Below are 15,588 nucleotides of genomic sequence, written 5' to 3'. Positions count from 1 at the left end.
ACAGTCAAAACTACTGGGTTACCACAACTTATTTCTGGGTCCAGACTGCAAAGCCTGTTTATTTCTTGGGTGCTTACTAAATGGGGCCACTGTATTGGAGAGAAAATACGGGATAAACATTTTATGCTGACAGTATTGAGTGTTGGAATCATGTATAATCCCTACTTCTAATTTGACCAGTTAGGTTGATAAAGACCTAGCTCAAGGAGATACAGACTCTGGGCATCTACTCCAGAATGTTGTCAGACTAATGGAGAGATGTGGCTGCATGGGTGTAAGGACAGAACATCTTGCAAAGGACTTCTACATTTCTTCAATAAGAAAAAGGGGGAGGAGCCCAGAAAAGGTTCAATCTTCCATCTCACCCTTGGCATCCCTGCCCTCTCTGTCCAGGCTTCATACCTTCTTCTTCTCTAGACCTCTCTTCCACCCCTGTGGTCACTGGCCAACTCAGGAGATACTGCTGGAGAGACAGGAGGCAAGAAGATCCAGAGACTAGACTCACGGTCAGCTCGGGGGCCCTTCCATCCACACGTCCCCCATTTCCAGAAACATCTTCCAGCAGCTAACACTTGGGGAGAGCATTCCTAAATCCTACACTGCCTGGGAACTGTGCTGTGGCGGAAGGCCACCTTCCCTTATTGTGGCAGGTATGATGTGGTGACTAACCAGACCTAATGCTCCCAGCATGGGCTCTGAGAAGGCTCAGACCACTTCCTGCATCCGTGGCCCTACTAGGAGGTAGGTCCAAGGAGCATGCACAGAAGAAAGACCACAGCCAGGAGGCTGGGGGAGGTGCTAAGGAGGGGACTGGCCTTCTAACCTAAGCAAGGATTCTTAAGAACCTCTTGGCTCAGAATAATCACCTCTTTTCTTCCTCTGAATCATGAGCAATGGATTCCAAAAGGGAGGCCGCTCTTTCGAAGCCCCAAAATGAGGAGAGCGGATCCACAGCTGGACAGGGGTTGTGGGCAGCTATCTACGAGCACCAACCACTGTCCATCTGTCTTGGCCCAAATCCTCCCCCTCTACCCCATAAACATCTGTCTCTCAGAGCTTTGGATATGCTCCCTAGCCTTGTCTTGACTCCCGCTCCCACACAGGCAGTGGACGTGTCCCTCGTGGAAAAGGCCAAGTTGGGAGAGGGACCGATCTCCTGGAGCCCACTTGGGCTGGGCACTCATTCACTCACTGGGCTGGGGAGGGGGGTGGATGGTGGCGGAGCCGGGGCCAGCCCAGGCAAAGCGGCCACTCGAAGGAAGACTCCCCAGGTAACCCCCGCGCCTGCTCCCGGTCCCGCGCGCAGCGCCCCGCCGGGCTGTCCGCGCGCGCGGGGCGGAGCCCACACGCACCAGGTCCCCGCGCGCGGAAAGCGGGGAGCGCTGGCGCTCCGGCCCGGCCCAGCAAGGGGGTGAGAGCAGCCTCCTCCGCCCATCCCCGGGCTCTGAAAACCTGTGCCGGGAGCCCACGGCGGCGGCGGGGCGGCGGGGCGGTGGGCCGGGCGGGGCGACGCGGCCCGCGCCTCCTCCCGCTCCCGCGGTCCCGAGTCTCGGGGGCACCGACCTGCCAGCCGTCTCTCCCGGACGTTTTTCCACAGCCGATCCCAGGCTCTGGCCGTAGAGTCCCGCAACTGCTCACTGATTGACCGCCTGAGCTGCGTTTGGAAAGGTTTCCGCTTGCCGGTCATTTTAGATCCGTCCTCATAACGACCAGCGGGCTTGCCACCGCCAGTCCCGCGTGGCCCGCAACTCAGACTCCCGGCGACTCGAGATGCCAGACGCGGGACTCCCGCTGGGGTCCTGGGACCACCCAGGGGCGCGACAGGGGTCCTCCGCCGTCCAGCGCGGGGGGCCGGGACGCGTTGCCACTGCGCGCGCCGCGCAAGGGTAACTTCAGCGCTCCGTCGACTCCTCTACCCCTTTCCCACTTTCCCTCCCCTCCCTCCCCTCGGCTCAGCGCTCCTCCGCTCCCCTCCTCTCCCGTCCTTCCCTCCCCTCTCCCTCCCGGACGGTCTAGCGCCCCACTCCTTCCCCCAGGGAGCTTTCTCTCCCTCCCTCGCCTAAATCTGACAGCTTGGTTCCGACGGGCCCCCTTTTACGGAGTTTCCAACCCTCTTTTCATTTTCACTCAGAGGCCAGGGGCTGTACCATATTCCTCCCATTTCTTGACACTTTACATTTTTTCACTCAGAAAGCGCCACCATCACAACCATTACAAAAATTTTAAACTATGCCATAGCTAGTGCCGAAATAACTCATCGTAGTTTTCCTGAATTCAAATCACTTGAATTCGACTCCTCAGTTTGGCTGACATTCTTTTGGAGTTAGATACTGGTGCACTTGTATTATATCAATCTTTCCTGGTTTCATCAATGAGATGATTATCTGGCTGCAATCTACAATCGAATTAAAATGACTTATTCATTGCATAGCCATTGACTATGAGGAAAATAACTTGTAAATATTAAGGTCAAACCTTGAGGAACCTACATAAAATAGATTTACATATTCTGGTAAAGCATTAAAATCTGTACGCAGTTAGAAAAGTAGGTATTATGGGGAAGTGAAATGTGAAAAGAATTTTAAGGTATTTTAGCCGATAACATGAAGTGGGCTTATAATTAGAAATTAACCCTAATTCCTGCAGGGAAGAGGGGGGAAATATACTGGGTTTTTTTTTTTTAACATCTTTATTGGAGTATAATTGCTTTACAATGGTGTGTATATACTGGTTCTTTAAGAAATACCTGAGGAGGTGGTGTCCAAGTCATTACCGTGGGCTCCAAAGCCTCACTCAAAAGATAAAGACAATACTAGCTCAGGCCTCAGGGTGTCCTGCTGTTCTCAAGGTTTTGCTTCTAAAGAGCTTGGAGGACCTTTAGAGAAAGTAATGACGGTAATGACGAAAACATTTGATGTAACGCAAGGATATAAGATGTGATTAATGTCATACATCTCAAGTTTGGCTAAAGAAACTGAACTATTTCAAAAGAGAATTTCTGAATTATTTAAACAGTAAAATTGCTTGACTATCACTTCTTTTTAATTGCCTTTGTATCAGGCTGCTAAATAAGAACCAGAGTTTAGTTAGCTGTTTTCTTTGTCTTTTCTTTTTTTAAAAAAAAATTTCAGGTGCTCCGTGTGAAGTTTGAAAATTAAAGAAAATTATCCAATCCTCTCTCTATTATATAAATTGCTATTGACTTAAGGAGTGGAAATTAACAGCTACCTGAAGTATTCCCTCTACAATTCTATACTTTTAGTAAATATTCCCTCCACTAGTTTATATTGTTGGTAGAAAATGGGGGGGAGAAATGATGGCAAAAACCATCTTTATTGTCTTATTCTCTTATTTTAAATATTCAAAAATGTTCACTAGTGAAACACTTCAGAAGAACCTAGAAACTAATGGTTGAGCTTTTTTTTTGTGCCATCCTGGTAAACCTTTGAAATTGTCAGTTATGAAGCAATAAGTCTTGGATCAGAAATGGACTTGAAACTATGGCAGCCAGTTACAGACTAATCCAGATTTCTTTCTGGACCCATGCCAAATACCCTTTTGATTACATCCTGTTTTGTATGCATGTAGTGGTAAGGAAATGCTCTGCCAGAAGCAAGATTTGTGTTATCTTAAAGTGACTGCCGTGCAGTATAACGACAAAACGTTTCACAATTACATTCCCAGGGAAGCTGTGTATTTAACTTTAAAAAGAGGATCTCTAATTGAATCAAATGGAGGCAGTAGTTGTAACATTATATGCACGGGAATAGAACAGTACAAGGAACATTCCAGCTATTTCACTGATCATTTAGCTCTAAAGATCCTGGGTCCCTACTGCTTTCTATTTTAATACATATTTTATATTCAGATGTCATTGATTAGGGGTTTTCTTTAAATGACTAATGTGAAGATAAATTCTGGCTTTGCAAATTTGTTTAGCTCTGGCTGTTGAAGGGTCCATGAATTCAGGACTGTCCATGAGAAGCCAGATGAAAGACTGGAGTGATCTCCCCAGAACAGGTGCCACACGGCACAGCCCAACTCCCTGCCTGCCTGGCTGCTGGCCCTGCTGAAGGAAATCTTACAGCTGTGCAGATGCAGCAGCCACAAATGCAAGGGTTCTAAACTCAGCGGGGCTACTTGGAGACTTTTATACAGGCCCTTAGCATCCACTCCCATTCTCCAGGAGCCCTATTTCAAAGCTGAACCTTAAGGATGACACTCCCCTTGGGGTCTTCACCTTGAGCAGATGACAATACCACCGACTTCACAGAAAAGAAGTCAGGCAACTCCTCACCCTTATAGCCTTCTTACTCACTCCCTTCCCTCCCAACACAGGAAAGAGGTACCTCTTTTCCTACCCAAGATCTAGCCCTGGACCTGTGTGCTCTGCTTACCATCCTTTCTTGTCCCTACAAGGGCTTGGCTATATCAGTTATTTCCTCTATCTCCTACAGCCTCAACCCCTCCTCCTCCATGGGCTCAACCTTCTAGTCTTACACCTCTTTAAACCAAACCCAAACCAAAACAACAACCACCATAACAAAGCACACTGCCTCTACCCTGTATCTCTTAGAAAAGAAGTATTCCCTTATTAACACTGCAGTCTGGGCTCCCTCACCAGCTCACTGAAACCAGTCTTGGCAAGGTCACCAGGAACTGCCCGGTTGCTACATCTAATGGATGCTTCCCATTGTTCCTGTTCCTTCTCGGGTGTGTGGACGAGAGGACACTGCTGACCGTCCCTTCCTCTGGACACTGCCTTGTCTTGTGGCTGTCAGGCTACACTGTCCCCTGGGCCTCGTCCATCTCACGTTGTGCCCCACGTAGCTGAGGCGCTTGTCTTCAGAGCTCCCCTTCCACCAGCTTGATGTCGGCATTCCCCGGGTTTCAGTTCTTGGCCCCCACCCCCAATTCTTCCTCATGCTTCCGTGTCCCTGGATGATTATATTCCTTCCCATGGTTACAGCCCTCGCCTCTCAAGGCCCAACCTGATACAGACAGAAAGTACACACATTTTTGAGATTATGGCTACAGGCAGAGTTGAGTTTGACTCTGGGCAAGTTTTGGACCCTCAGCACTACCTACCTATGGGATTGTATTGTGTAATAAGTGGAATAATCACAAAGAAAAGATTCAATCAATGCTACCATATCGCTGTCCAATCATTATCACTGTCACATTGTTCTCCTATCCCAAATCGTTTCTGAGCCTCTGACACCCAATCTAAATAACCCATTACTCCCTCTCGTGGCATGCAGCTTAATTTTCTTTATGGCACTTATCGCTTCTGGACATTTTCTTGTTTGTTTGTTTGTGGTTTCTCTCCAAGGCAAACCTTGAGCAATGTTAGATCGAGGCCTTGTCTGTCTGATTCACCACTGTGTCCTCAGGACCTAGATCAGCCCCTGACAGTTGTGCTCAGCAAAAACTTGCAGAACAAATGAGTGATTTTTCTCTGATGCTATATATTGTTTACTTTGCTAATGGATATTTCTAAAAATTTCCCTCTAAACCTACTCTTCCAACTCTATTTCCTATGTTAGCCAAGTGATGTGATCACGCACACATCTCGTGTCCAAGAGAGAATCTAGAAGACATTCTGAACTCCAAAAGTTCTTATATTGCTTCAATCTTTCTCTGTCTCTCCATCCCCACAGTAACTGGTTTAGTCCATGTTTTCTTCTTTCCTCCCCTGAATTTCAGCATAATGAGCTTCACATTAGAAAGCTACTGCTCTCACTCATTTCTGTCTTTATACATTCCTTCTACTTGAACACTTTTCCTCTGATTTTTTTCTTCACTCATCCTTCAAGATTCAACTCAGATGTCACCTCCTCCTGGAAGCCTGCCATGAATCCCAGTGGCTGGACTGTTCCTCCTCTCCTGTGTTCCTACAGCACCTTGGGCCCATCTCTGGAGGAGAACTTATCACAGAGCACTGTGGGCACTTGTCTGCTTTCCTCTCAGCCTCCTCACTAGTCCTGAGTTTCTTCAGCAGGACTGGTACTTTTATTTCTGAATCCCTTGTGCCTTTTTCAGTGAACAACACATAAAGGCTCATTTACTGACTAAATGAATATTCCATTATAGTTTTGGATGGCTGGTTATTACTAGAGTCTGCTCCTTAGTATAAGTGTAAACCATAATTATGCTTGTGGCATCATTAATTATCACTCTATTTACATAAAATTTATTAATTTTAAGTAATACATATTGATGGTTACAGATTTTTAAATGTAGAAAAGTATATGTAGAAATATTAAAAATACCTGTAATATTACCAGAAAGAAAGAGCTGATAACGACTGAAAATTTTCCTTTTCAGTTTTTTTCTTTACACATTAAAAAAAATAACTTTTATACCAAATTTTGAAATTTTTCTCATTTAGCATTAGATTGTGAGCATTTTCCCAATTTATTGTTGTCTTTTGAAATACAGTTTTTAATGAATATATAGAATTCTGTTGGATAGACATACCATAATTTATTTTCAAACTTTCATAATTTTGGACATTTCATTCCAAATTTCCGGAATTACAAACAATACTGTCAACAACTTTGGCAAAAGCAAAAAAAACCCAAAAAACAAAAAAAGGTTTTTTCTTTCTCTTTCTCCTAACGCTGTATGATTAAGACCCGTCACCACTGTCACCCCCCAATCACAAGTAATAAGCAGGTCCTGCCACCCATCCACCTATACATATGAAGCCAGTGTCTCTGAATTCTCTTAAATTCCTATCTTTTCTACTCCTCCTTCCATGTTCAACTCATCTGTGCCATCACCCCTTATGCCTAAGAATGGAGAAGCACATTCTACTGTCCACTTGTTGAATATTTTGTTGTCAGAAGCCTTTGCTTTAGAAAAAAATCCAATTTCTAACTGTCCCAAGCCAGCAATCCTTTGCCAGGAGCCTATGGTCACAGTCCATTATTTCATGTTTTTCAGCTTTTCTGTAGGAAATTGCCTTCCTTGCTGTGACCCATTGCCCCTCACTGCACGACAGAAGGGTGGAGAGCTCCCTGGGACTCTTCCTGCATGTTCCCTCCCCAAGAGAGATGTGATGTAGCAACCACTCCTCCCATGCTCCCTTCAGGCTACACTCCAGGGTCTTGTTGTTGGAGATTCTGAAATGAAATCTCAAATTATTTATTTCCTCATAAAAAATGTTGCTGGAAGTTCTGAAGAAGATGGCTTTTCATGCTGGGTCCTGAGCTCACAGTCACCAATTTGTGCTTGTTCCATTGGATGTGTCTTAGTGGCCCATTGCCACACTCTGAATCTGCCAAGCTGCTAACGCTAACAGTTTTCATGGCTTTGGGGGTTTTGTTCTGTTAATTAAAATATCACTGGGCTCCATGCTTTTGTGGAGACAAAATTTAGTGTTAGCTGTAAGCTCTGTATTGCCAATCAATATCTTTGGCTATGTTTAGTATTTTCCTGATGTAGATTTGTAAATGCCTGGAATCTTCACGCTTAATATCGTATCATAATATCTCACTGACTTTACAAATACTGTAATTCTTTTCTTTTGTTTTAACTTTTTATTTTATATTGAGTACAGTTGATTAACAATGTTGTGATAGTTTCAGATGTACAGCAAAGTGATTCAGTTATACATATACATGTATCTATTCTTTTTCAAATTCTTTTCCCATTTAGGTTGTTACATAATATTGAGCAGAGTTCCCTGTGCTATACAGTAGGTCCTTGTTGGTTATCCTTTTTTTTTTTTTTTTTTTTTTTATTCTTTAACATCTTTATTGGAGTAGAATTGCTTTATAGTGTTGTGTTAGTTTCTGATGTAAATTGATACAGCCACTATGGAGAACAGTATGGAGGTTCCTTAAAAAACTAAAAATAGAATTACCATATGACCCAGCAATCCCACTACTGGGCATATACCCTGAGAAAACCATAATTCAAAAAGAGTCATGTACCACAATGTTCACTGCAACACTATTTACAATAGCCAGGACATGGTTATCCATTTTAAATATAGCATACATGTCAATCCCAAACTCCCTAACTATCCCTTCCTCCCACCCTTCCCCGCTGGTAACCATAATTCCATTCTCTAAGTCTGTGAGTCTGTTTCTGTTTTGTAAGTAAGTTCATTTGTATCATTTCTTTTTAGATTCAGCTTATATCATACGATATTTCTCTTTCTCTGTCTGACTTACTTCACTCAGTATAACAATCTCTAGGTCCGTGCATGTTGCTGTATTTTTTATGTACACTTTGGGAGACCATAATAGCACATGCCCATGGAGTATTTTGTGTTTGTTTTTTTTTGTTTGTTACCCAACTTGCCGCTTCCCTGGAGTGGAAATTCCAGGAGAGCAGGGAATTGTCTTTTTTCCCAGCACCTAGAACAGTGTCTGGTACAAAGTAGGCCCTCAATGAATGCAAGTGACGAATAAATAAATAATACATCATTTGCAAGAAAGCTCATGCCTTGACTGGAAATTCTAAATGATACCTGATGCTGTCCTATCTCTTCTGGGGAACTTAGTTTCTTCAACTCACAACTGCAGGGACTTTTGTCTCCAACTTCACCCACCAACCCCCATGGACAGACCCTGGACTGAGTCACACCATCCACACTGCTGTGCTTTCAAATTCTCGAACTTTTATCTCAACTTCTAGAACCATCTTGTGTCCTTCCAGCATTCCTCATCTGGTCTCATAATCCTTGCTTTTGCTTTTCCTTTACTTAATCAGTCCCTCTCCTTGGCTTCACTCCCTTCTAAGTCTTGGGTTTAGCGCCATGAGCCAGCCTTCAACCACTTTCTCATTATACACACACAGAGCTATTTCAGTTCCTAGTTATTTCATGCCTGTCTGGCGAAACCGCTATATCCACTCTTACATCCAGGCCACCATAGGCTGTCAATGAAATCTCAGAACTGCCCAGCAGGTGACAGGATGCTGATGGAGTGAGAGTCATTAGCAAAATTTTCACCGTGTCTCTAGCTGGGTCTTGTTCCTGTTCTCCCACAGTGGCTGTCTCCAAACATCACCACTCTCCTCAAGGCCCAGGCACACTTAAAAATTTTTTTGTTTTATTGTGGTAAAATATACATAATATAATATTTATCACTTAACTCTTTGTAAGTATACATTTCAGTGGTATTAAATACATTCACAATGTTGTATAATCATCACTATCTATATAATACTTTTTTCTTCATCCCCAGTAAAAACACTGTGCTCATAAACAATAACTCTTCTTTGCCTCCTGCCCCCAGCCCCTGGTAACCTCTATTCTACTTTCTGTTTCTATGAATTTGCCTCTTCTAGGTACCCCACATAAGCCATGCACACTTTCTTCCTTCTCACCTTCATGTAAACACTTGCCTGATGTGTCACAGAGAAAATAGAGAAAATGGCAGCTCCCTGAATGCACACACTCTCTGGCCTCAGGGCCTTTGCACTACTTTCTCCTGCCAGGACACACTGGTTCTTCCTCTTTGTAGACATACCTAAGCTCCATAGAGTAATAGTTTCATGCCCCTATTGGATTGTGATCCCCTTGAGGGTAGGAAGTAAGTTTTTAATATCTGTATCCCTAGTGGAATATAGTGCCCAATACATGGTAAGGGCTCAATATATATTTATTGAATGAATACGAATTGTAAATTGGGGTTATAAAGTGGGCTAGGGAAGCTGGGTGTGCCCATGTGTTATCCACTCATATGCTGAAATATTTAGCATTAATCCATTAAAAGGTAGAAACTGATAAATATGCACACATAGGTACCAAGTCACAATTGATAAAAGAGCCAAGAATGACAGGAAATTTAATAATAGTAATAAATTATGGGTGGATGTTATGAACTATTTTAGAACACTTAATCAAGCTGATTAATTACTTAGGGTTTTTTTCCCCCAAATCTGCATTTTACATTTGAGAAAACTAATCTTGTCATAATTTAACACCCTCCTTCCACCAATACTAGGTTTGGAGTCTAAAGTTTTCTGTGTTAAAATTTAAATGCAGTCATCAGTATCATAAATATACAATAGAAATGAATTGGGTTATCTTTAATATGTAGGAGTGTTCTGTGAATTTAACATGCAGGGTAAACATGTGATTCTCTGAATAGGAATACAGTATTGAAAAACAAAAATCAATGTCCTATCTAGGGGAAAAATACAAATTTTTGGTCGATAAAGTGTGCGTGGTTTTAAAGGAGAATAGAATAATGGTTAAGAAAAAGAAAGAGGAGAAAAAAAACTATAGGGTGTGGGTAAGAGCAGAAGGACAGAAGTTAGATGAATCCAGGGGAACAAGAAGGGGCTCCAATACAGCATACCAAAGCGGTGGGGCAGAAAGAGTAGCTGCTGGAATTTAATCTGGAGAGAAGCAACTGCAAGAGGTAAAAACTCTTAGAGTAAGAACCAGTTGGTCACCTTCCACATAAGCGTAAGCGTGAGGTGATCACAAAACAAACTGATTTAGGCTCAACTGAGCTCAAGCAGGAAAGGGCCCCAGTTCTCTGGAGAGTGAAAAGGGGGACTGAAAGGAACAGAAGAGGGTCTGGGGTGCTGGAGCAAACAAAAGTCCATAGCCTCAAAGGATTCTAATAGAGAAATCTAGAGAGTAACAGGAATTGGGAAGTGGAGGTGCTGGAAAGGATTGTTCAGAGCCTTCAAGTTGGGCAAGGGACACCGAGCAATATAAAACTACACTAAAAATGCACATCAACCATATACAGCCTGTGTCTGGTGTCCGGCATTTCATTCCACTGTGACAGGGTGAAACTGTGCATTAGAACAGCTCTGTATGCTGGACGACAGCAGTTGGGGCTGGAGATGGGAGCCCTGCCAGGGAAGTTAAGGCAGGGTGGCAAGGCTGGAGACGTCCCCCAACTTGACCCTTACATTGTGCAGCCAAAAGTAAACACAAGATTTTCTAGCAGATGAAATGTCATGTATTTCATCAAAGGGGTTTTGTAGACAAATCATGGGAGAACTAAACACAAAATGCAATCCCTTGGCTTTCAATAACTTGAAGAATAAATTATGTTCTCTGGAACCCTCACTTATGAACTGTAATTCACTGCAGGTCAGGTGTCTGACCAGGAACACATTTTGCTCTATCTTCTCTCTACTCATTATACTTTTCTTGGTGTAACTATTAAACATAATAATTTTCACTTGAGACATTAATTATCCCTCCTCACAAATCCTTTGTTATTTTTCTATTTTCTCTTTAATGGCTTTATTTTATTTTAGCCACCTTCATGTTCTTAAATAACATCTTCATTAAGATACTAATGGCATACCACAAAATTCACCCATCGATTGTTTTAAGCAAGTGTTTTCTTAATACTATTAGTTGGAGATGTATCATAGGGTTCTATGGCCTTTTCCCCCATGTACAGCATCGTAGACACAGAATAATGTAAACTCGTTCAGTAAGCAAATGCACATATACTTTATGTGTTTACATCTCTTGGCTACGATTGTTAAAAATGCTTGCAAATAATATTTCCCAACATTATATCATAGTTATCTTAAGAAAGACAGGATAAAGGATAGAACCCTGCCACAGATACTGGAGAGATTTAATAAATAATTCTGAGGCTGATAAATATGTTTGTTCTCAGATTGACAGGATTTCCCTGTAATTAATCTGGCACAATGAATTCTTAGAGCAGGGTTATCTCTAAAACTTGCACTTCATTCTCCCAAAACAAGATTTCTTAGAAATAACTATTTTAATGTTTGCGTTCCTAACCTTAGTTCTCTTATTATTTCTGTAAGGCCATAAAAACCTAACCAGGCATCTGCTTTTGATTTTAGATTTCTGTTTTTTCCTTTAAATTTTCTAAGCACCTGCCTAACCAGCTAACCAAGCTTCCCTTCCTTCACCAGCATTCATTCCTCCCACATGACGCTGTTAGGTTTTTCCTTAGTTCGCTTAGCTTTTTAAACACCTGCAGTTCAACAAGGATAGTATTGTCTGGCTATTTCACTTAGCAATGAGTTGATTTACCTGTCAAGATAAACTTCACTGTACATATTATTGGCTCTCTGGATTAATGCCTTATAAAACAGCACATTTGCACTGTTCTATGCCCTTCACAAGCATTAAACACTGATTTCATTTGATAGGCCGGATACTATATCAACGTTATTTAATGAAAGGAGCTTATTGCTGGGGGTTCAAAGATGAACTAGTATGAAAGTGAAACTTTTGGATTCATGCTAAATGTTTATTTGTTATAAGGGATCTTTAGCAGTTATGACAGGAATTATCCATGTCCCATAAAAGAATACTGTATAGGTATCTAGTAGTCCAAGTTTGCTTTAAAAATACATTAAAATAAATATATAGCTAAATGATTAATGACAGCATTAACAGCATGAACACTCATCACCCTTCTGTCACTATGCAGATAAATACATCAAGAAAAAGGGAAATGTAGAATTTTCATCAGGTCAGAGATGCAATATATCATAGTTCAAATGACTTAATTTTTTTTAATCATTTTTCTTTTACAAAATGAATGTTAGACATAAAAAAGAATGTTTCCAGCTGTTTCTGGATCTTCTTTTAATTTATTTCTAATAAAGCATATATATGGGTAACAACTTCAAGCTGAGTTTTGAAATCTGAAGACAGTTTTCTGCCTTAAACAGTTAATCAAAGCCACATAAAAGCTGGCTTCAATTAAATTCAGTCTAAGATAGCTATGATCTGATTAACTGCAATAGACAAAAAAAAAAAAAGTTACAATTATCACTTCCCAATCGTGAATACCTCTTAAAAAAAAAAAAAAAGGAAGGACAAAAAATGTTTTTAACTAGTAAAAGCAACAGTAAATCTTGCTTCAAATATTAAAAACCATTCTTTATGGTTTAATATCCATTTGCTTACATCTTGAGTGTTGTATTCTTAAATTTACTAATTTACTTTAACCTGTTCTATTCTGCTTTCATCTTGGTGGGAAAAGTATCGCAAGGTAAAATGGCAGCTAGCCATGTATCTAATATGCTTTTACCTTATTGTGCAATGGAAACCAATTAGAGATGATTTGGTAAAAAACTCAATTGTAACTCACAGTATTTTTTTCCTGTCAATATTAAACATTTTAGTGGAATGTGATAAATATTTCAAATTGAACTACATTAAAGAAGGTTTTTATGCTCTGTGAATTTCAGAATTTAGTAATCTCTCACACTGTGGGTAGTTCCTAACTAATGCACATCAATATAGATCTGTCATTTTCAGATATATGACCGTTTGGGAAAAGTGCCCAAAGGGCCTGGCACCTGTAAGAACTCTCCTCCCCTTTCTGATAACAGGGCTTGTGATTTCCTTCCCCTTCCTCCTTCCATCACTGCGGTTTGGTACTACTTATGTCCCCAGTCTCTCCCTCGACTTCAAACACTTCTTATCTCAGGGGAGTAAACCCTGTGAGTAATCCTTTACCCCACTTCCTCAAGGCACCCCTCCACCAATTCTTCCCTTCAATGTGTCTGAGCCGAGTAACATCTAACCAGTCCCCATCTCCCATCCTGGCCTAGCTCCTATAATACAGAAAAGCTCTTTCAATTAAGTGATATTTGTAAAAAGTGTAGACAACTCTAAGGCCCTCTTTGTATTCGGATATTATAATTAGCATTCATTCAGTCACTCAACAAGTACTCCTTGAGTACATCCTGTATACCAGACCCCAGGCGGGGCATCTGTCTTTCCTTATTATGGGCTTTCAAAATGAAGAGAAATAATGACCGTTTAGGAGGGAACAATTTTATTCCTGTTTCCTGTTTACTATTATTAGCAGGAAAACAATAACAAAAATCTTTGAAAACCTCAAGTTTAGTAAACATTTATTAGCCCTCTAGTATGTCCTGGGCTACGTGCTTGGCTCTAGAAAGAGCAACGTTAAGTGCAAAAGACCCTGTGCCATGTAGGGTCTTAAACAAGAGTGTGGACTAAGAGAGCTTTGAGAATGAGAATGAGCTTATATCTGGGACAGGAATAAGGTGGTGGCTGTGGACATGAAGCCAGTCGACCAGAACCAGAGCCAGAAGAGGCATCGTGAGGAGCCAGCCCAACATTCAGAATGTCTTCCAGGGGCTTCGATAGGCAGGAGTTTCTAGCCTCCAACTAGAGGGCCTTCTGGGAGGCCCTCCCAATATTCCTTGTCAGAGATCCCTGCACAATCTACCCCTTCCCATCACTACAAACATTCCCTATTGAAATCTCTGAACAAGACCTTTGGACCACCAGGTGCAGGCTTGGGAAGTGAGTAAAGCTGCCAGATTTAGCAAATAAAAGTGCAGGGTGTCCAGTTAAGTTTGAATTTCAGATAAACAGCAAAGAATTTTTACTAGAAGTGTGTCCCATGCAATATCTGTATTTGTATTGTTCTGTATTTTATCTGGCAACACTAGAAATGGAATAATATTCTTATTTCTGTTTAGCCTCGTCAGGCAACCCAGACACCATTTCAGAAGTACTTTCTCCCACTTGTGATTCTTAGCTTCTCAAAGCATTGAGACATTTAGGAGGTGTCTCTGTGGTTGTCCTTCTGTGCTGACACAGATGAAATCCTACCTACCTCCTGAGTAGACATTTCAAATACCCTGAAAAGTCACTCTCTATTCCATTTCAGTGCACTTGATGTTAGCTACCAAATAATATATATATATATATATAATGCCCACTCCAAAAAGACTTAAATGTAAATCAAGAAACTTTTCTAACAGGTATTTATTTATCTATCTTGAGCAGAGTTAATGGTCTGGAAACAAGTTTAGTGGTTCAAGGCGAAAAAAAAATCAACTTGAGACCATCTTTACTGGGTGCGTATTTGTCTTCTGATCAACTACCACTTGTTTTAGGCTTGTAAACAAAGAAGTATCTGAAAGCTTACTTTCTCTTTTTTAAAGAATGTGTGTCTATGTTTATAGACATAGACATATATAACATATTATTTGAAGGCAGTTGGAAGAAAAATCTCTCTTGTTTTGGGAACCACTTATTAATGGGATAGAGAATCACTGGGCTTGGTAAATACTTACCAACGTATTTGGTAATATAAAACAATATTTTATAATAATATAATAATTAATATATAAAAGAATATAAACATATAAGTAATATATAAAATATAAACATAGTAAAGTAAAAATTAGGTAATATAAAAAATAGAAACATAGTAAATACTCAGTAATTCAAGAAATATCAATAGATTCATAATCTTTTAATTTCTCCAGATACTTTTGATTTTATATTCGAAAGATAAATTGCCATGACAGCTCAGATTACTAGAAATGGATATAAGCTACAGGATAAAGTGCATAATCATATTGTTCATGGCCTTTATCCAAGTTAATGGCCTTTATCCTTTCCAATCTAGCTCAGCCACTTGCTAGAACAAGTTATAGCTTCTCTGTGTCTCTGCTTTCTCATCTGTAAAATGGGGATAATAATTTCTCTACCTCATAGGACTGTTATAATGATTAAATAAGGTCATATTTATACAGCATTTAGAACAAGGCCTGGCACATATAATTGTCAATTACAATGAGCTCTTTCAAATTAATTGATTACAAATAATTATACTT

At 41.0% G+C, this 15,588-nt stretch overlaps 1 protein-coding gene across 2 annotated transcripts in view; it reads right to left on the bottom strand.

The window, feature by feature from the left end:
• STARD13 (StAR related lipid transfer domain containing 13) overlaps positions 1–15,588 on the bottom strand; it is a 401,131-nt gene that overhangs the window by 226,976 nt on the left and 158,567 nt on the right. Inside the window, exon 1 of one of the 2 annotated variants that reach the window (XM_061170636.1) lies at positions 1,564–1,912. The exons of the other annotated variant lie outside the window; for it this stretch is intronic. Coding sequence (XP_061026619.1) covers positions 1,564–1,687 — 124 coding nt within the window. The 5' untranslated portion in view covers positions 1,688–1,912. Of the gene's footprint in view, positions 1–1,563; positions 1,913–15,588 lie in introns of those variants that run through there. 2 annotated transcript variants of the gene reach the window in all.

The sequence above is a fragment of the Eubalaena glacialis genome, chromosome 16 (genome assembly GCF_028564815.1).
Source record: "Eubalaena glacialis isolate mEubGla1 chromosome 16, mEubGla1.1.hap2.+ XY, whole genome shotgun sequence".
NCBI lineage: Eukaryota > Metazoa > Chordata > Mammalia > Artiodactyla > Balaenidae > Eubalaena > Eubalaena glacialis.
Note: the sequence above shows the minus strand (reverse complement) of the source record. Positions and strands in the feature narration are given on the sequence as shown.